Here is a 22,912-nt window from a genome sequence, read left to right as displayed (position 1 = left end):
CCTGGAAGCTAAGAAGAGAAGCATATGTGTCTCACAGGTGTTGTCATGAACCCCACATAGGGCAGGTAGCCTCAACGTTACCGTCACCTTACTGTTCGTTGCCTGATGGAAAAAGCTGAGTGGAAATGTGATTGGAAAGTAATGACAATATGAACGTGCATCCAAGGTTGTATCTATGAAGCCAAAATGGTGGTCTTCGCAGATGTAGCCCTCACCTACGCTTAGGCCCATCCCTTTGTGCAGTGGGGAAATATTTCACAGCAGGTTGATCTTGCTGCAAACTTGATTCTGAGTGTGGATGTCGACATATAGCATGCTATAAAATAACGAACGCTATTTGCAAGTCCCATTTGGTGTTAAGTAGGATCAATGTTCATAGATACTGAATGGTTAATATTTGTCAAGAGAAGCTGCTTTCAATCCGTATATCCAGGTTTTGTGAAACCAGGTGCTGTCTCCTCCCCTCGGTTCATGTTTTGATTTCTTGAGGGAGTTGCGGGAAGGAGGGATGGGCAGCAGGATGGAGGGGCTGCCGGACACGGTAATGTACGCGTGCATCTCTGTTACAGTACCCAAAACCGAGAACGAGGTGCCCTCGCCAGCCTCCTCTCATCACAGTAGCAACCAGCCAGCCTCGCTGACAGAAGAGAAGCGCACCCCGCAGGGCAGCCAGAATTCGCTGAACACGGTGAGCTCGGGCAGCGGCAGCACCAGCGGCATCGGCAGCGGCGGCGGCGGGGGCAGCGGCGTGGTCAGCACTGTGGTGCAGCCCTACGACGTGGAGATCCGGCGTGGGGAGAACGAGGGCTTCGGCTTCGTCATCGTGTCCTCGGTGAGCAGGCCCGAAGCAGGCACGACCTTTGGTGAGTGCTGAATGTGAAATCGCCCAGGATTTCCTACCATGCCTGGGAGTTTTTGTTCTCCTGTGAGTGAAAGCTGACCCAGACCTCATGAGCAGAAATGCTTTATGGCTTCTTGCTCTGGGTAATTAAAGACTTAATTGGGGTTGGAGTTGATTTGGTAGCTTTTTCCCTTTTGAAGGTTGGGAATATTTGTTTGGCCCTTTCAACTTCCACCCTGAGAATGTGATCACGCACAGACGACTTAAAGCATACACCAGATTTGCGTGAAATTTGAATAGCAGCCGGGTGCGGTGGCTCACGCCTGTAATCCCCGCACTTTGGGAGGCCGAGGCAGGTGGATCACTTGAGGTCAGGAGTTTGAGACCAACCTGGCCAACATGGTGAAACCCCATCTCTACTAAAAGTACAAAAATTAGCTGTGCGTGGCGGTGCATGCCTGTAATCCCAGGTACTTGGGAAGCTGAGGCAAGAGAATCGCTTGAACCTGGGAGGTGGACCTTGCAGTGAGCCCAGATCGTGCCACTGTATTCCAGCCTGGGTGACACAGCGAGACTCCATCTGAAAAAAAAAAAGAAAAAGAAAAAGAAATTTGAATAGCAACCCCTGGACAGCATACAGAGTCTACAGTTTTTGCCAAAGCAAAGCTTTTGAAAGGTATTGAATAGGACAGCACTAATTGCAAGGGCCTCAGAATGGTCTTAAGAATATCTTAAGAGTTTTTACAAGGAGCATACGGCTGTAGAAATGCTCTAGGAAAAATAGAGGTATAAGGAATAAAAATACTACAGGAGATGCTAGTCCACCTCATCTGTGTTCTTTCTCTACTGTATTCCCATAGGAATTTTTTTAAAATTTTAAATAATATTTTTACTGTTGCTTGATTTAAAGTCAGGTTAAAGTCTGAGTTAAGAGTCATTTGATTTTCCTGTCTCATCCAGACGTTGAGGGTTTCAGCAAAGTATGTAGAAACACAATTGTCACTTTCTCAGAAGGTTCACTCTCTGCTGGGTACACTAGCAAAGACCAAGAGAAACCCAGATGATTGCAGAAACTAGTGATATATGAATGTTTCCCATTGCGATGGATTGATTATAGATGTACACTCCAAAAATGATCCACCTTCCTGATTGAGTAAAAAGTCATTTGTTATCTCCCGAGCACGTTTGTTACTTACTATGGAATACAATGGGAGAAGGGAAAGGGCTGTGCAGGCTGTGCAGGCTTTTCATGTACCTCAGCTCTATCCCTGAATGACTTACCCACGTGAAAACTGGCTAGGACCAGCAAGGTGCTACACCCCTTTAGCATTCTCATCCAGTAGAACTCACTTGGCCTCCATTTAGTCTTGGTGTGTTGCTTCCTGCTAGAGCTGTCTCCCCGTAAGTTTTATGTTTAACAGGGGACAGTGACCCAGCCAGGTCTATGCATGTGTGGCTGCAGTAACAAATGCCCATTACTAACAGTGCTTTTTGAGCTACATTAATAAAGTCATCATAGCATGTCATGGATGGATGACCTGAAATCAAAGCAAGGTTTTTTGGTTTTGTTTTAAAATTTATTTCAGAGACTTTCCTGCTTAATATAAAAATAAAGAGAAGGAAGAGGGGAGAAAGAAATCCCAAATTGTTTTCTTCAGATTTACAATTTGACTGTCTCCATGCATCCTGTGATGTTCCTAACTATTTCAGAATTGTCAGTTTCACCTTCGAGAAAGAAATAGCATATATGTCAAGTGGCAGGTTATGTGTTATATAATGAATATTGTATTCACACTCACAATTTGGTCTTTGATTGTTTTCCTTTGGCTCTTACAACAAACAAATTAAACTTTCCCTAATACCTTGCATGAGACTTCTGAGCTTTGCTGAGCTTTCCTCAGACCTGCTATTCGATACCTTTGTGATACCAATTGTCCTTGGAGATCAACTGAACTTAGTCAAGACCTTGAATTTGAGTATGGGAGCATTCCAGCACGCCTACCTGTTGTATTCTAATAGACTGTTAACTTTTAAAAATTATCTTACCTTGATGTTCCATCCTGTGATACAAGCTCAGGCAAATCTGCTGAAATTCAAAGGAATTAAAGCGCATTTTCCCACACACGTTACCTTTAAGGTCCAAATTATGACAGAAGAGCCTACTCAGTTAGTTGTAATGTCCCTCATGTTAATTTTGTCACCCTTTCCAAAAGGTAACTCAACTGCATAACTACCTTCATAGTCCCCAGAAAGACAAATTCTCAAAGTAGGTGAATATGCATAAGAACTTTGAAACTCAATACATGATTAACTAGATTAACTAGAAATCTATATCAGGCCTCAAAGCCAGCCACCTCTCTCTAGAAGTTAGCAATGACATGCAGTGCCTCAAAGTGCATGATAAACCTTTCTCTCCAAATGCACTTTTCCCGGTCTTTGATATTGTGGATGTGCAGTAACTGATGATGAGAAAGGAGATGATTAAAGGAAAAAGGGGGAGGAAAGATTTGAACCTAGCTTTGGATCAATGTCCTCAGCCTAAATAGGTACTAGATTTTCATAGTCCTTTGAGGGGATTTTTGTGAGGCAGGAGGATGATTTCAGAGCTAATGAACCAGTCGGGCCACACTCTGAAAGCACATAAGACTAGCTGCTTGAGCAAAGGTCCTAAAAGGAAAAATAAGCTTCAAGGTTGGGTGCTTTCTTAGCTCATCTCTTATAATTACGCCCATTTTCTAAAGCTTTCATCATTCTGGGGAGAAGGCAGAAAATCTGAGTGTTTGTTCATTAGGTGTTTTCAGATTGAATTTTTGGTGCTAGCAGACTTATGCCTCACCAGATGCCCAGTGATTATTTTTCTAAATGGAGAAGGAACAAAACATTGGCACAAGCTTAAACAACAGCTGGCAAAAATGAAGTGACATGAACACAGAATGAGTAAAAGCATCCATCCCAGCCTTGGGTTTCACATTTACAGTCCCAAAATAAGCCAACAGCGAGTTATTTTGGGGCTCTTAAAAATCTTTGAAGTTGCCAGCTATCCCAAATTTTGTAATTGGTTTAAGGAGGAAACCTGGGGGTTCCCCTGATTTTGAATCTGGAAAGGATGGCAGCAGTCGATTCTAGTTTCAGGGCAGTAGCTCCTTATACAGACACCCTGAGTATTGCCAATGTTTTGACCATCGGTGCAGAGCTCTCCTTTAATAACATTTGCTTAATGCTTTAATTAATTAACACTTAACCTTCTCTTTCCCTTTTCAACCCTTTTTCTCTTCCCTTTGCTATATTCCCACGTAACTTTAAAAAAATTAAAACTCAATATCAAAGCAGGCAATGCATGTGTGGCTATGCCTCACAAAATAGGTCGGATTATTGAGGGGAGCCCTGCTGACCGCTGTGGCAAGCTGAAAGTAGGAGACCGGATCTTGGCAGTAAATGGATGTTCCATCACCAACAAATCCCATTCAGACATTGTGAACCTAATCAAGGAAGCAGGAAACACAGTTACCCTCCGCATCATTCCTGGGGATGGTAAAGTATACCTATTATCTCTCTCTCTCTCTCTGTCTTTTCCTTTTCTCTCTCTCTCTTTCATTAGTGTTCATGTAACTGAATAGTGTTAATTTAGTGGCAGCTTCATTCATCCTCAACTAAATATACCCATTAAGTAAACGTGAGCCATTGTTACTAACCCATTATCTCACCCTCTTATGTAATTAATCCTTTAGCCCTGTGACCCTGTCTTGCTGCAGATATAAAAGTTTCAGAAAAATCTTCACCCTTTCCTCAACTTATTTAGCTTTTTGTGTCCTTGTCTTCAACACTATAAAATAGTTTTAATACAGGTAGTACAGATCCTCTGATATGTATAATATGAACTGCATAATCTGGTGACATGACAAAACCTGCATGGTAGCAATTCAGAGCCAATACTATAGTTTTTTAGAATAAGTGAATGTATCAAAGTTTTTTATTTAATGGGAGAATCTAAGAGTTTGTGTCTACTGGATTTGTCCCTAATTTTTGTATGTGAATGAAGAAAGAATGAAATCTCTATATTTTTGATAGATAATATCTGCATTAAACTAAGCCTATCCTTATTTGTTTGTTTGATTAGTTAAATTTAAATCTTTGGTTCTTTTATATAACTTCTGCCCCCCAGGGAACATTGGCATTGTATGCAGTGGGTGCAAGTAGCATCTAGTGAGGTCAGACATGCTTCAAAACATCCTACAGAACACAGAATAGCCCTCACAATAAAAAGTTACCCAGCACAAAATACCAATACTCATTGTATTATTCATGTTTAATAAAAATTAAGTTGAGACTGAGTGCGGTGTCTCACGCCTGTAATCCCAGCACTTAAGGAGGTCAAGGCGGGTGGATCACCTGAGGTCAGGAGTTTGAGACCAGCCTGGCCAACATGGTGAAACCCTGTCTCTACTAAAAATATAAAAATTAGCCTAGCATGGTGGCACATGCCTGCAGTCCCAGCTACTTGGGAGGCTGAGGCAGGAGAATCGCTTGAGCCCAGGAGGCAGAGGTTGCAGTGAGCCGTGACTGCGCTGCTGTACTCCAGCCTGGGCAATAGGGCGAGACTCATCTCAAAAAAAAAAAAAAAATTTAAGTCGATACACTAATGTCAGGAAGTATAGATCCTTTAGAGAATTAAATCCTGAATATTCACTTTATTCTAAGCTTACTCTGCTCTGGAGAGGAAAATGACACTTGTCCCAAAATGTTTAAATGTCTTTTTTTAGTCTTGCTATACATGTTATAAAATATATATTCTAAAAGTCAGTGAGTATTTCTAAAAAAAAATCTGGTTTATAAAGATAGTGTGATAAAAACTCTATGCCATGTATCTATAAAATAAGAAAATCAGACATTTCATCTGAAAGTTATTTACCAAATGAGTATTTTTATATACTAACTGCTAGAAAGTGTACTTTCTAGTTCAAGATTTGAAAGGTATAGCTGGTGCCTTAAGGAAAAAGTAAATGCAAAACCAAACAGTAAATGTTTGAAAATTGTTGGTTCCAAGAACAGAAAACTTTCTCTGCACCAAAAATATCCCACACTAAATATGGAGCAAAAAAATGGCTTCTTGAATGATGGTCTACTTCACCCTCCTTCAAATGCATGGTTAGTCATTTACCAACTGGTCTGGAGTTCATTCCACCAATTCACCACTCTGGAAAGCTATTACAATTTAGGAAAGTGGTCACAAGATGATAGAACATAGGTTCCTAATGGGAAGGATGAAGGAAGCCAGAAAATACAGTGAGAAGTGATTGAGAGAGCCAAATGTGGTCCAGACATCCCTCCTTTCATTGCGCTTCATTTTATTGCACTTTGCAGGTACTTCATTTTGTACAAATTGAAGGTTTGTGGCCACTCTGCTTCGAGCAAGTCTGTCAGTGTCATTTTTCCAACAGCAGTTGCTCACTTTGTGCCTCTGTGTCACATTTTGGTAATTCTAACAGTATTTCAAGCTTTATTAGTATTAATTATTATTATATCTGCTGTGATGACCTGTGATCAATGATCTTTGATGTTACTATTGTAATTGTTTGGGGGTGCCACAAACCATACCCATATAAGAGGACAAACAATTAATAAATGTCATGTGTGGTCTGACTGCTCCACTGACTAACCATTCCCCATCTCTGTTCCTTTCCTCAGACCTTTTCCAAGATAAAGCAATATTGAAATTAGGACAATAAATAACTTTACAATGGCCTCTAACTCTTCATATGAAAGGAAGAGTCACACATCTCTCACTTTAAATCAAAACCTAGAAATGATTAAGCATAGTGAGGAAGGCATGTCAAAAGCTGAGATAGGCCAAAAGCCAGATCCCTCATGCTAAACATTTATCCAGGTTGTGAATGCAAAGGAAAATTTCTTAAAGGAAATTAAAAGTGCCACTCCAGAGAACACACGGATTTTAAGAAAGTGAAACAGCCTTATTGCTGATATGGAGAAAGTGTGAGTGGTCTGGATTAAAATCAAACCAACCACAACATTCCCTTAAGCCGGAGTCCAATCCAGAGCAAGTTCCTAAGTCCTCAATTCAGTAAAGGCTGAGAGAGGGGAGAAAGCTGGAGAAGATAGTTTGAAGCTGGCAGAGGTGGGTTCATGAGATTTAAAGAAATAAACCGTCACCATAACATGAAAGTATAAGGGTAAGCAGCAAGTGCAAATGTAAAAGCTGCAGCAAGTTTTCCAGATGATTTAATTATTAAGATCATAGATGAAGGTGGCTGCACAAAATGACAGATTTTCAGTGTAGACAAAACAGTATTCTATTAGAAGAAGATGTCATTTAAGACTTTCCTAGCTAGAGAGGAGACATCAATTCCTAGTTTCAAAGCTTCAAAGGACTGGCTGACTCTCTTGTGAGGGGCTAATGCAGCTGATGACTTTAAGTTGAAGCCAGTGCTCGTTTGACTATTCTGAAAATGCTAGAACCTTTCAGAATGATGCTGAATATACTCTGCCTGTGCTCTAGAAATGGAACAACAAAGCCTGAATGACAGCACATCTGTTGTGCTGTGGTTTATTGAATATTTTAAGCCCACTACTGAGACCTACTGCTTAGGGGAAAAAAAATTTCTTTCAACATATTACTGCTCATTGACAATACACCTGGTCACCCAAGAGTTCTAATGGAAATGTACAAGGAAATGAATGTTGTTCTCATGCCTGCTAACACAACATCCATTCTATAGTTCATGGATCAAGGAGTCATTTTGGCTTTTAAGTTTTACTATTTAAGAAATGTATTTTGTAAGGCTATACCTGCCGTAGATAGTGGTGGCTCTAATGGATTTGGAAAATCCATTTGGAAAGATTTGGAAAATCTTCTGGAAAAGATTCACCCTTCTAGAGGCCATTAAGAACATTTATGATTCATGGGAGAAGGTTAAAATTTGACATTAACAAGATTTTAGAAGAGGTTGACTCCAACCTTCATGGATAACTTTGAGGGGTTTGAGACTTCAGTGGAGGAAGGAACTGCAGGAGTTCTTTTGTGGTGGAAATAGCAAGAGAAGTAGAATTGGAAGTGGAGCCTGAAGATGTGACTGAATTGCCATAATCTCATGATAAAACTTGAACAGACGAGGAGTTGCTTCTTATGGATGAACAAAGAAAATGGTTTCTTGAGATGGAATCTACTGGTAAAGGTGTTGTGAACTTTGTTGAAATGACAACAAAGGGTTTCGATTATTACATCAAGTTAGTTAATAAAGCAGTGGCAGAGTCTGAGAGGATTGACTCCAATTTTTTAAAAAACAGTTCTACTGAGGGTAAAATGCTATCAAACAGCAACACACTGCAGAGAAATCTTTCGTTAAAGGAAGAGCCCCGTGATGTGGCAAACTTCATTGTTGTCTTTTTTTAAGAGGTTGCCACAGCTACCCAACCTTCAGCAACCACCACCCTGATCAATCAGCAGGCATCAACATCAAGGCAAGACCCTCCATCGGCAAAAAAAGATTACAACTCACTGAAGGCTCAGATAATCATTATTAGCATGTTTTAGCAATAAAGTATTTTAAAATTAAGGTATGTAATTTTTTTAAACATAATGCTATTGCACACTTAATAGACTATAGTATAGTGTAAACATAAATTTTATATGCACTGGGAAACCAAAGAATTTGTATGACTCACTTTACTGGAATACCTGCTTTTTTATTGCCATGATCTGGAACTGAACCCATGATATCTCCAAGGTATGCTTTGTGTATGAATTTAGACACATTTATTTACATGCCATGGAAAGATATCAAACAGGCTAACCCAAAAGAACAGGACCCAGGGATTGACTTTCTGGGTTTATAATTGGTCAATCTTATTGTGGGAATGAGAATGTCCAAAAAAGGAAGGAAAGAAAGTACTCCCCAAGTGAAGAGCTTAGAAAAAGAGTTTGAAGTCAATAAAAACATAAATACTTAGAAGAGACTTATTCTACAGTGTAGATAGTAGATGTTGACTTAATGAAATACACAGCTGGATGCAGTGGCACACGCCTGTAATCCCAGCACTTTGGGAGGCTGAGGCAAGAGGATCACTTGAGCTCAGGAGTTCCAGACCAACCTTGGCAACATTTTTAGAGTAGTAGAGACGTCATCTCTACTAAAAATTCAAAACAATTAGCTAGGAGAGGTGGCTTGCACCCGTAGTCCAACTATTTGGGGCAGGGGACAGGAGGCACTGAGGCAGGTGGGTGGCTGGAGCCCAGGAGGTGGAGGTCGAGCTTCAGTGAGCCCTGATCATGCCACTGCACTCCAGCCTGGATGACAGAGTGAGACCCTGTCTCAGAACAAACAAAATAAAACAAAATATCCTGGAAAAAAGCCTTTTAAGCCTGAACACCAAAAATTATCATGCAGGGTGGATTATCCAATAACATTGGCATTATAAAGGCAATTTTAAAATTTAAATACATAGCAAATATAAAATTCACATAGACATCTTGTGCTACCTTGGTTAGAAACAAGTAAACATAAAACTGGTACAAGATAGTTGAGGATTGTTATTTTTTATGGCAGTACATGTTCTGCTGGGCATCCAAGATGTTTCAGAAATTTGGTTGATATGATAATAAACCTCTTCTCTAGTTACTTTGTAAGTGCCAGAAGCCAAGTAAAGGGAATTAAGTTGGCAAAGGATGAATATGTGATGCTCTTTTTTTTTTTTTTTTTTTTTTTTGAGATGGAGTCTCGCTCTGTCGCACAGGCTGGAGTGCAGTGGCACGATCTCGGCTCACTGCAAGCTCTGCCTCCCGGATTCACGGTGATGCTCATATTTTAAGTGGGTCTGAGAAACAGCATCTTGGAAATTAGAGTTGAAGCAGGGGAGTTAGATTTCTTGAAAGATGTGGGAGATCCAGGAGGATTTTGCAAACCCCTAGAAGACAAAGGTGACCATTACAGTTCAGTGAAGAGATAATCACGCTGGATCCACTTCCTTTCTGTGAAAGTGTGTTGGACATAGTTGATTCCAAGGTACAATGGAGGTGCCGATGCCTCAGGTCTCCTTCAGATCTTTTACTCTAATATTTACTTCATCAAGTGGCCCAAAGGCCATTTGTTTCATGATATCTACAAGGAGACTGAAGGCCTTAACTCAGAGTAGTTTCTGAGCTCTTAGAAATCTATCACGTCTGCAGCCAGGCATGGTAGCTCCCGCCTGTAATCCCAGCACTTTGGGAGGCCAAGGTTGGCACATTGCCTGAGCTCAGGAGTTCAAGACCAGCCCAGGCAACATGGTGAAACCCTGTCTCTACTAAAATACAAAAAATTAGCCAGGCATGGTGACACATGCCTGTAGTCCCAGCTACTCAGGAGGCTGAGGCACAAGAATTGCTTGAAACCAGGAGGCGGAGGTTGCAGTGAGTCAAGATTGTACCACTGCCCACTCCAGACTGGGCAACAGTGAGACTGTCTTCAGAAAAAAAAAAAAAAAGAATCCATCACATCTGGGATACTATTCTTGAAACCCCAGGAGGCCCTTTGAAAAGATGCTGTGTCATTTGTGCAGTGCTTGAGTCTACTCTGAGTCTATTTCCATGTCTAGTTCATGCTACCTAATTCTTTGTTCTTGTCATCTGTCACCTCATTCTTTCTCCAGTTTCACTTATCTCAGTCTTTAGTTTCCCTCACTCTGCTTCCCACATTTCTCTCTAACTTTTCCAACAAAACCTCCAAAACGTGATTCCTCTTTCCTTGGCATTATTGTATGTTAGAAGGTCTGGCAGGAGTGTTTTCACAGCCTTGGTCAGGCCAAGGTTTGGGGAGTCCTCACCTTTGCTAATTTGATTCTCTTTGGGACCAGGGTGGACAATGGGGGAGGGCAGAACCTTTTCTCCTGTGAGATTGGGCAAGGAATGAATGAATAAATACACAATGGCAGCACAGAAGGGCCCAGAGCATAGCTGAACATACTGAATCTGAACTTGAAATCTAAGAAGTCAAACATTTGCATTGTATAGAGATGCCCCATGGAGTAGGAGAGAGACTTTAATCAGACAAGGACAGACACTTACTGAGCCAGGTAACATAGAATCATCAGATTGAGTCAAGTTCAACATGAAAATCTTTAGGAGCTTAAAAATGCTTTATTTGAATAATGGTCCTAAATTTGCACTTCAGATCACTCTGATTCAAAGTATTTGCTTGTGTAGGAGGTAGAACTTGGCAACATACAGATATTGCTGTTTCCTTGGCAAAGGCATTAGAATAGTAAAAAGTCTCCCAAAACTTTTCAAATATTTATGGGATTCAAATTTTCCCATGCTGCTCGTAGATATTTATTACATACATGTTTATCCAGTAAAATATTTATGACAGGAATGATTGTATCCGTTGTTGATTTGCTTGGCTTTCAATGTGGATTCCACAAGGGTAGGCTAAGGATATTAACATGGGAACAAGGTTAGAATTGTAATCGCTTGTCACAGATAGATAGGTTGAAACCAAAGATGGAAGCTGCTGTCGGAAGAGTAAGTGCTGAGATTTGGAATAGTCCCTGGACAGGGCTGTGAGAGCTAGGATTTGCTTCTCTTGATACATGACTGCTATGGAAAGTGTAGTAATCTCCATTTTCACTCCTCTGGGAGAGCTAAAGTAGGTATAAACACTGTTTAATAAAGGGTGTTGGGCACTTTCTGGAATTTGTCATAAAAGTACCTAATCTGTCCACGTGCCTTGCAGTTTTAAAAGTCGAATACATTGACACCTCTTTCTAATACTGTTGCTGGAGGGCAGGGAGACTCATACTCTTGTTACAGGCCCTTCTTTTATATTTTTTTCTACCATAAGTGGCCACTTTTGCTTTGGGATAAAGCTCTTTTATAATGGACTCATCTCTGTATTTTAAATAGCTAGAGAGAATTTCAGCACATATAATCCTGGTTTAATTCCAAATGAAGAATTAGAAGTTCACTAAAACAAGTATAACTTTATCGATAGTTTAAAAACATCCTGGAAATCTAGGGTGTACCTAATATTATTTTGGTGCTGCTCTGAAGATGGTTTATAAAATCTAGCCTTCAAAGCAGGATATTTCATGTTTTAATTCATCTATGATACTGCTTGGTGAAGTTGATAGTATTTATACAGTAAAATAAAATTATTTCTTATTTGAAAGGAATGTTCCAGTTGGATGTGATTTCCTTGATACCAGCACATAATTCCTATATAAACCAAAAACTAAAAGTTCACTGTCAGGCAGGTCCTGGGTTTCATTCCCAGTATCTCCACCTGCTGCCTGAGTGACCTTAGACATATGACCTACATTTTCTATGCCCCAGTGTCTTCATTTGTAAACTGGGGCCATAATTATACCTATTTTATTGAGTGGTGAGAGTTAAATGAAGTAATATAAGTGGTAATGGACTTAGCACAGTGCTTGGCACATTTAAATGATTTAGCACACTGCTTGGCACATTTACATGATCATTGAATGATGGTGGTTCATAGATTAAGATAAATAACAAATGAGGAAAATTCAGCAAGCTCAATTTGACATTTGCATGTTAAATGTTAATTTTACCATGCTTAAAATTATACTTCAACCCAAAAAAGAGTTTCACAGACATACAGATGAGGAAAAAAATAGCAAATAAAGGATAGGAATAAAAATAATAAAGGAATTCTGTGTATTGGGTGATTATCTCATGAAATCATGAAAGCAGCAGAAAAATAAAAATAGTTTGAGAATGGAATCTGATCTGCTTAGAAAACTCTGGCTACCAACAACACACAAGAACTCTAAAGAGGAACCTCTGTACAATTCAATAATTATAATCACTTTAATTACAAGGAGACGTTGTTTTTAGTATCCTGATTATGATTTTCCCATGGCCTGAACAACCTGGTGATTTCTGAGAGTCTCCATAAAATTAATTGCAATGAGCAATATGAAGTTTGCTAAAAGACCAATACAGGAGTTTATGAACGTTCTGGAGAGTCACAGTGATGGCTATACAGCTTGTTTGTCCGATTTAGTGACACAGTGAGCATACTTTATGAAATATCACTGATTCATCACCTTGGTTCTGCTGGTTAACTGCCCTCAAATGGGAGTTATATGAAGGAGCTAGCGTTCCTCCAAAAGCTATGAAAATAATTTTCTGTTATAATAGCAGTCATTAAAATATACCAACAATATGCTTTTAACATTATGACAATAATAAATACATGGTACCAAAAATATGCTTATCACTTCTGAGCAGTTTTTGTGTGCCAGGGACTATTCCAAACAATCTTCTTGGATCATCTTTACCCCAATTTCCTTTGATAATTCTCTTATTCCCAACGTGCAGACGAGAAAACTGAGGCACTGAGAATTTGAGTAACTTTGCTTAAGTCCCATCCAGGAAATCGAAGAGCCTAGAATGCAAAGTCAGATAAGACAGTCTGATTCCAGAATCTGACCTAGTCACCATTGTGCTAAACTGTCTCCCAGCAAGCCTGAGAAACACCACCTCCCCAGCTTGGACGGTCATAGGCTTATTGGTGTAGTAAAGACTCAGAGGAGTGCATAGGAAATGATTGGTAAAACAGATTGTGGGAAACATTGTCCCAAAACATGAATGGGATTCACCTAACAATTCACTTGACTGAGTTATTTTCTTCTTCTTCTTGTGCCTTAGCATAATGGGCTTTTATGGCTGCAGTATATTAACTGTTGAAGTCGTATTTCAACTTTCTCATTTTGCAGAGAGTTTAACTTATACAAGGTCTCATAGTAATAAAATTAGTAGCCATAATAAATGTGTACTGAGTGCTTATTGTATGTCAGGCACAGAGCTTAAACATTGCATATACTTTTATCCATGAGAAGGGAATTATGGTCATCACCCCCTTTTAACAGATAAGAAAAATAAGGCGCACAGCTAATGAGTAGGGAAAAAAAAGTTGATTTGATCCCAGGTCTGAATCTCAAGCCCATGCTTTTAACCACTATGTATCGTGAAAATAAAATAACAGGAAGCCAGACCAAAGCTGAGTAAGATCCTTGGGAAATGTAAATGGAAGATAGACCACAGATAGTTGGGATTTGTGGGATGTCTTTTGTTCCAGAACTGCAGTGGAAAGATACATATTCCAGGTATCTCAGTTTGGAATAGTTAACATATTTTCCCATATAATAGTTAAATCTGATGGGAAGATACATGTATTCAGCAAACATGAAAGTGCCTACTATAAGCCATAGGTCTCCTGGTAACTTCTAGGCTTAATGGTTCACTGAATTAAATGGGCATGCACAGGTGAATCTTATAATGGAACCTAACACCACATTTAGCATTTTCTTTATTAGAAAATGTATGGCAAGTTTCAGTCAACCTACAGTTAAATATTAAAAATACAACTTGCTCATAGTTGGTTGCTACTTGCCTTGATCTTAATGAAGAAATTATTAGTAAAGAATATATAGCTATCACTATAGGAATGATTATATTTTAGTAGGGCATGTTCGTGTGCAGTCTGTAGTTGCACTTAAGAGAGTTTTTGGATTCAAAATCTCCAAACTTCTGGAGATAATGAAGTTGCTTGTGAATGTGATTAGTGGAGAAGAAGGTCAACTTATATAGGGATATAATCATATTCATTTCATGGAGGTGGCTTCATGATTTGTATAACTTATATTTACAAACTCTGGCTCTGACTAATGCAAATTTTAAAATTGACTTTTCATGAGTGATACCAAACAAGATCTGTCAAGAGTTCCATTATTTTCAGTTGTGCTTTATTAAAAGCAATGGGAAAGAAAGTAGATATTATGTGTGTGTTTAACAAGATGTTAGTACACTTCTGATTTTAATATTCACTTGAGGAAATCAAGCAGACCCACTAAATATTGCTGATAAGTTGCAGGAAACGTTGGCAGAGACATTTATTATCAGCCTTTAAAGTTCTGGGAGAGAATTGTGCTGTGGTGCAGCACTTTGATGGGATTGCCTTTTTGCAGTGGCATGGGAGGAGTGAGAAACACCTACCTTGGCTAGAATTTTAGAGCAGTGTTTTCTTTGGCAAACTGCATTTTATTTGTGGAGGTGTCTGTCTGGGAGGAGGGTCATGGGGACATGCATGACCCACATCAGAGAAGATCTTAAAATGGTTTATAAACTCCTAATTGTCTAGAAATTCAAGTCAGACTGTTTGAAATGGGGACAGAGAAGTCACACTGTTATTCAGATACAGGGCTTCTGCACACCTCCTGGCTGGAGGATGTCTTCTCTGGAGCCTTCATTTCTTTATGCTCTGTCCCTCTTTGCAGAGTCCTCGAATGCCACCTTGCTGACCAATGCAGAGAAGATCGCCACCATCACCACCACACACACCCCTTCTCAGCAAGGGACCCAGGAGACAAGGTCAGACATGGCTTTGGTTTCCTTTGTTAAAGGGGAAAAAAGTAACTCCCAGCATGACAATATATGTCCTTGATTCTTTCTCAGTTTCCTAATGGGTTGCTCTTGTATTTATTTCTCTCACTTCGGCAGGAATACCACCAAACCAAAGCAGGAATCTCAGTTTGAGTTCAAAGCACCCCAGGCAACACAGGTGAGCACCATTTCTCTTTTTTCTCTATACTTTGCACATTTCCTTCCAACTTTCTCAAGCTATTTTTATGGGATATTTTTGAAGCACCTTTAATTTAAAAGAAATAACCTTTTGTGAGGTGATTTACCAAATATATACTTACATTTGATTTTCTAGGAAATAACATTTTATTTTGCTACCTTGAAATATTCCTAGATAGCCTTTTCTAGGGGAAAAAAAAATGAAAAGCAGTAATTGTCACAAGGATCGGCAGTTAGAGAAAGCAAAGCAGCCAATATCTACTCATAGTTTTCATAAACATACTTCTGCCCAGAAAATGTCTTTTTGATAAGGTGTTTTTCAGGCTTGGGAATTTAAGGTGAGATCTGTAGAGCAAAATACCTGTCCTCAGGATGGCAAGGGAGAGTGTGAAAATAATAGCAGGTAAAACAAATTTGAGGAACTTTGGGTGATGCAAAATTAAACAGATTCCCTTTTTTTGTTTTGTTTTGTTTTTTAATTAAGAGACAGGGGTCTCACTATGCTGCTCAGGCTGGACTGAAACTCCTGGGCTCAAGCAGTCCTCCTGTCTCAGCCTCCTGAGTAGCTGGTATTACAAGTGCCCAACTGAGTTCCTTCTTTACTGGTTGCCTGGGGGCTTTCGGTTGGCCCTTTGTAATTTTCCTTGACTGGGATTTGGAGAGGTTTTGTTGGTATCCTCATGATGGGCACAGTCTGCATTTATTGGACACAGGTCAGGGAGGCTGGGCATCCAGCAGCCAGGTGACTGGTATCATGTAATGAGGAATTGTCCTTCCCCAAATGCAAATCATGGCCTCACTGATTAAATTTTAATCCACATATGTTACATTAAATACACACATGCATTTGGACATGCTCATAAATGTTTTCAAATTCTGGATCTCTGACTTCTGAGATTAATGAGGATGAATCAAGATGATTAATAAACAAGAGTCACCAAGATAGGGATAGAGGTTGTGCCTTTTAGCCAAGAATGTTTAGGAAGACTCCTATGGATATTAATTCTCCTAGAATGATTGCATTTAACTTCTTTAAATAGGAGCAAGATTTTTACACTGTGGAACTGGAAAGAGGAGCCAAGGGATTTGGCTTTAGCCTTCGAGGAGGCCGAGAGTATAACATGGACCTCTATGTTCTGCGCTTAGCAGAGGATGGTCCTGCAGAGAGGTGTGGAAAGATGAGGGTAAGTGGAGAGAGGAGTCTGGGGTAGGTGCAAATAAACCATCTGCAGTGAATTCTTGTCATATATTGTTAGAATGTTAATGTTCATAAGAATTACATTTTCTGTGGCTTTCATGATTCTCTTAAATGCATGACTCCTACCCTACCAAATATTTCTCCCTAAAGCACAATTATAGCTGCTAAAGTTAGGCAAACACTTCCAACTCTTTGGGGTTGATATAGGGAATAAGGGATTTAAATTACTTATAAACATATTAAAGTAGGTATTTTTCAGAGCCTATTTCTATAGTTCTTGTGCTTAATGTCATGGGGCAGGCACATCACTTGACAGGAATTCTGGGGTACCCTGGGATGCTTAGAGAGCAGGAAAGTCATGTGGCCCTGTAGATTCTGGGCAGTGAGGTCTACTCATCCTCTAGCTGGCTACCAGTGGTCTTACCTTAGGCTTAGAGAGAGCAAGTCTACTCTCTGTCTTAGCAAAGAGCCAGGGCTCTGTGGCATGAATATTCAGAGTTGCTCTGTAGTAAGAGCTACAAATTTTAAATACATAAATGCCAAAAGTCCACTCTGCTCTGTTTCACTAATATCTGTTACTGTAGATGAATGTGCTGTTCTCCTGGGCAGATTAGATAATTAAGAAAACATAAATCATCTACTCATAGATAGGTCACATAGATTGGGACTTGCCTATGGAGAGCCATTTACAACAAATTAAAAGAAATCAAGACAGTCAGGCCAGGAAAGGAAAAAAAGTGAATGCAGTTGAGCCTCAGCAGAAAAAGGGAAAAACTGATTAAGGATGAGGATCATAACACTTGAACTGAAGCCACAATCTTGATGTTTAAGTTTCTTCAGAGTGAATTTTTTAACATTTAAAATTGAGAAGGTAGAGCATGAATGTATTTTACGAAAATGGTATGTAGTAAAAATATAGTGTCCAGGGTCAAACAGTATACCAGTTTCTCTCATATCCTTTTTTTTTTGCATGTACATATACAAGGGAAGATACATGGTGGTATATATTTCTTTTGTTTGAATTTCAGACATAAGGAATTTATTTTCCCTTGCCTTTTAATCACTTAAAAATGTTTTTGATCAAGTGAAATATTATTATGCTATTTTGTATAATGGTGTATAGTTTACAAGACAGGTTTACATGTATTACCTGATTTGATGCCAGCAGCTTAGTGGGCATGGGTGGTGGTACCAGCCTTTTCTACAAGTAAGAAAGTAAACTCCAGAAAGTTAAGTACTGGGAGCAAATCAGTTACCAAATGATAGGATTCAAATTAAAGACTGTAGACTTGAAAGCCAGTGCTATTTCTCTTCTTTTTAGAACATAAGCTCTATTTGAGTGGGGATCTGCCCTGTCTTATTTATTCTTTAATTCCAGTGCCTAGAACAGTGACTGACACAAAGTGAATGCTGCATTCAGTGTATCAGTTGGGATTATGGTCTCATCTGAAGTCTCACCTGGGGAAGGGTTTGCTTTTTAAACTCACTCACGTGGTTGTTACCAGGATTCAGTGCCTTTAAGGCAGTCCCTCGTTTCATTATCATGGAACTCCAGAGGATGGCTCATAACATGCATCAGGGCAAACAAGTGAGAGAAGAAAAGAGAGCAAGTAAGACAGATGACAAAATCATTTTATGACCTAATCTTTGAACTGATACCATGTTTGCTATATTCTGTTTATTAGAAGCAAGTCACTTGATCCAGCTTACATTCAAAGGCAGGGGGATATTACACAGATTGTGAATGCACAGAGGCAGAAATCATGGGAGCCTTCCTAAAAGCTCCCTCCCCAACCACTAACATGCCCTTACTGCTTTTTTTTTCCCCTTTATCATGTAATTCGGCATACATGTAGTTTTCTAATTGTCTTAATTGTCTTTCCCTCTTTAGAATATAATCTCCATGAGGGCAGGGATTTCTGTTTTTGTCACTGCCACATCCAAAGCAATAGATGTTCTGCCACATGCTCAATAAATATTTGGTGAATCCATACATGAATTTTAAATCTCACCTAGTTTTCTTTTGCCCTGACAGATTGGTGATGAAATTTTAGAGATCAATGGTGAGACCACCAAAAACATGAAGCATTCTCGAGCTATAGAACTGATTAAGAATGGTGGCCGCAGAGTTCGTCTGTTTCTGAAGCGGGGAGACGGCTCAGTACCAGAATATGGTGGGTCAAACTATGAAAACATTCCTTCCTTCCCTGGCATGACTCCATGAATTTGTCTCCAGAACGGCAGCAGGAAAGTCTTTTTTGTTTCCCCTATTCACCAGTGTCTTACCAGCCTCTCGCACCATGTGATTATTTGCCTCGCTTGTTCTGAAATCTCTACACATTTCATCCTTTTGCTTGCTTATGTGGACTGGGGCATGGCCCAAGACAAGATCTTTATAGCCCCCTTTCTGATAATCAGAGAGAACATTTTGTCTAGTCCGACCGAGAGCGAAGGAATGTTTGTTTGAACTGTGCCAAACTGTTCCTCAGATCCAATTGTTAGCACAAAATGACTATATACTCCTTTTAAGAAGCAGGAAAGCAGGTTTCCTGAGTGATATGTTGAGGCACAATTATTTTTTCCTTTTTGGTTACTTGGTGTCTTTATTTAAGAGGCATGAAATTTTGAGAGATTTGGGGGCTTTGCTCACCTCCTTTATGCTCTGTATACAACACTTCTCCATCCCCCAACTGGTCTCTTACCCCAAATCAGACCATCTGAGCCCACTACTATCAAACAAACAAAAACTGTTAATATATTAGCCATAATGTTTTTAAATGATAAAGGATGAAATAAATTCCCAGTGCTCATCATGAGGGAAACATGTGATTATACCTTTCCTATGAGGAAAGCCAGGTTATACATAGAGTTCCTTTGTCATATCTTTAAACTTGATTTGAGTAGACAGTAATGATCTTTACATAGCTTAGTGTTCTGATGGCAAAATATTGTATATGATAATAATTATGTCCTATTTATTTGAGATTTGTGTTTAAAATTAAAAAAAAAAAAAAAAAAAAAGCTATGCCCTAGATGTAGGGCTTTTTTTCCCAACCAAAGGTCTACAAAAGTTTCTATAGAAACTGTGATTGAATGGTCCCCATATACGTTGGTCCCCTTTATTAGGGATTTATCTATTATCACCCTCTTTTCTGAAAGTCATTCTGCACAATTCTCAGTTGCATTTTGGACTTGATGATATGTTTAATTCAGATGCAGCTCAAGGAGAAGGATAGCTCTTTGGAGGGCCAGCCTTCCCAGGTGTTGGACATTTGTACAGGTGCAAAATACGAGGGGTCCGAGGTACAGGGGGAGGGTGAGTATTAGACAAGGCCCCTATAGACATGGCCAACCACAGGGGAAGTATTTTTGACAACATTAAGATGCTGTGGCTGTGCACTGTACTAAACTTCTGACCATTAGGTGTGTTGATACCACTGAAACTGTGTAACATTGTCTCCCTTTTCTGTCTTCCCTATGCTTCTGTTGGATGTGATATTTCATTTGAGAGTCATCGTCAGTAACCTGTGTACCTTCTCAAAACCTATGTCTGTTGCACTGAGGATGAAAATCCAACACTAACAAATGTTCTTTGGGCTAAAAATAAAGATCATTGAAATACATGGTTTTCCAAGAAGGGTTGAACCTGCCAGGGTTGTGCTACTGTAATGTCTCCATGCGTCACTTGGACTAAATCTCTCTAATTCCATTGATTAGAGTCACAAATGGGTTATAATATGTTAAGTTCCAATATTTTTCTGACCTGATTGGAACCTGCTTCTCTGTGAGGCTATTTTTGTAATGAGTTTTTTGTACTTAATTTAACTGCCGCGGTCTTTGGTGGGGGTGGGAAGGGATTTTGTTCTTTTGTTGTTTATTGTTAATGCTCTCCTATGCCAGTCTGTCATTGTTCCAGTTGTTTGAAAAAAACAAAACAAAAAAGGATGCATTCATTGTCTGGGTTCTCGAGTCACCTTATGGCTGTCTGAAAATGTCACTGTTTCGATTGCGGTCTCTGCAGCCTTATTTAAGTGTTGCCTTAGACTGTCTGACTGGACAAATAAACTCTCTTTGCCCTATGTTAACAAATGCAGATTTTTTTTTCTTTCCTCTGTGTTATAGGGAATCTAAATGTTCAACTTTTTCTCTTTCTCTCTTTCTCTTTCTCTCTGACTGTTCTTGGTGCTGGGCCCTCCCTTCCACAGCGATGATACCTCCTAATATCGCTGCATGTATGAGAAATGAAAAGCTCGGGGAGGCTTGCTTCTACCTTATGGGCCATAATCAAACTACGGTTTGTAGCTCAATCAATACTAGGTGTTTCTGTGCTGTGGCCTAATTTCCTCATTGCTTCTGCTTAGCTCTGTTTTGATATGTTTGGCAATTCATTCTGAGCACCCTGCGTTCTTTGAATTGTAAGTACAATGCTGACCCTGTTGAAGTGTTGCCCTCCCTTGTCTTAAAAGTAGGCATAAGAATCCAGTGGTGATCCAAGTACCTTCATGTATCCAAGTCTTCAAATGACCTTTGTTAAGAACCTGTTTTTTGCTCATTCTTGTAGCCAACCCAGCATTTAGAAAGAATGAACTTTGTATCATGGAGCCCTGTATCATAGGGCTTTGCTAGATGGGAAGATGAGATTTCCTGCTTGGTCAGGTATCTCTTAGCAAACTACAGTCCCTGGGCCCCATCCTGTCCATAGCCTGTTTTTGTAAGTAAAGTTTTATTGACACATAGCCATGCCCATTACTTTTGTGTTGCCTGTGTTTTTATACTACAGTGGCAGAGCTGAATAGTTGTAACAGAGATGGTGCGGCCCAAAACACCCAAATTATTTACTATTGCCCTTTAGAAAAAGTTGGCTGACCCCTGCTTTTGGCTTTTCACTTGCTTTTGTTAAAAACCCACTCTAGGTTTTGGAAAGTTGTCATAAAACAGGTTAATTGCTAAATATTGGCCTTGTTGGCTCATGAAAGATCCTTAAAGAGCCCCAGTGACCCCTTAGTCTCTGACTGTCATACGAGTCTGCCCTCCAGACTGCAGCACCTTGTTTCAGGCGCTTTGCTTGGAATGGTGTCATGTGGATGACTTGTTGGGTTTAGTTGCAACAAAGCATCCCAGCTTTGAAAAGAGCTCTCCTCAATTCAGGACACTGCCTAAAACATTTGCACTGTCATTTCAAATATTGAATAATGATAAATAGGGGCCATTATGGGCTGCCCTGCTTTTAAACATATAGAAACCTTGATGTTATAGGAAGCAGCCCAGTGACTCCAAGCTCTTAGATGTCATTATGACTACCTCCCATATCATAAAGAAAAAGTGCCTCTAAACTGAAAATTTTATCTGACCTCCATCCAATCTCAAATGTGTACCTAGCAACTTCTCTTCCCCTCCCTTTTATTCTCTTCCCCTCCCTTTTATCTATCAGAAAACACCTTTTAAAAACAATTCCTTATTTTTTAATGTATGCAAAAGTAGAGAAAGTAGTTGAATAATACAGATAGAACAGTTTAATGGGCCTTTGTGTACATATCCCATTTGCCAGTCATCAACATCTGACCAGCATGTTGCCTCTGTAATCCTCTTTGCCTGCTAGGTAGCCTGGATTTTTTTTAAATAGAAGTATACTTTTGCATATGGTAAAATGCATAAATCCTGAGTATACAGTGCAGTAGATTTTTTCACTTCTGTATGCACCCATTTAATCACCACCCAGATAAGATGTAGATAATTCCTGCCCTACTCCAGAAAGCTTCCCAGGTGCCCCTTCAGATCAATACCCTAAATTATTTTTAAGTAAATCAAAACAAGTATTCTTTAAAGCAAAGAATATTTTCTTGGGGGTGGGAAAGGGGTGGGCGCAGGGGAGAAGGGTTGGGAGTGGGAAAGGAAGAGCAAGGGATAGCTACAGAGGAAATTTTGATGCCTCTAGACAGACTATTTGGATTGTGCCTTTAAAGACTCAAATCATGACTGATTTTTGTCAGTTCTTTAATGATCTATGTCTCGGGTATGGAGAACATTCAGTCAGCTAGACGTTGAAAGCTACAAGTACTAGTTTTTTAACCCTAACTACGTGCAGTTATCCTTAAATTAACAAGATTCAGTTGGCTTTGAGTCTGACTGCTTTAACAGTTGTTTGCTTGTTGTGACTAATGAGGTCTCGAGTGTGGGTGGGAGCGGGGACAGGAGCCAAGGGACCCTCGTACCCAACTGTTGCTCTCGTTTATTTTCCTGGCAGACCCCAGCAGCGACCGCCACGGCCCCCCAA

General features: G+C 39.7%; 1 protein-coding gene across 1 annotated transcript in view; it reads left to right on the top strand.

Moving 5' to 3' along the window:
- Positions 1 to 20,723, top strand: part of MAGI1 (membrane associated guanylate kinase, WW and PDZ domain containing 1) — a 741,784-nt gene extending 721,061 nt beyond the window's left edge. The window contains exons 18-23 of the mRNA XM_011980350.1: positions 570 to 863; positions 4,169 to 4,372; positions 15,137 to 15,230; positions 15,360 to 15,420; positions 16,481 to 16,624; positions 18,674 to 20,723. Coding sequence (XP_011835740.1) covers positions 570 to 863; positions 4,169 to 4,372; positions 15,137 to 15,230; positions 15,360 to 15,420; positions 16,481 to 16,624; positions 18,674 to 18,862 — 986 coding nt within the window. The 3' untranslated portion in view covers positions 18,863 to 20,723. The remainder of the gene's footprint in view (positions 1 to 569; positions 864 to 4,168; positions 4,373 to 15,136; positions 15,231 to 15,359; positions 15,421 to 16,480; positions 16,625 to 18,673) is intronic.
- Positions 20,724 to 22,912: the final 2,189 nt, after the last annotated feature.

The sequence above is a fragment of the Mandrillus leucophaeus genome, unplaced genomic scaffold (assembly GCF_000951045.1).
Source record: "Mandrillus leucophaeus isolate KB7577 unplaced genomic scaffold, Mleu.le_1.0 Scaffold210, whole genome shotgun sequence".
NCBI classification, from domain to species: Eukaryota; Metazoa; Chordata; class Mammalia; order Primates; family Cercopithecidae; genus Mandrillus; species Mandrillus leucophaeus.
The sequence above is the reverse complement of the archived record's forward strand: the minus strand, read 5'-3'. Positions and strand labels throughout refer to the sequence as shown.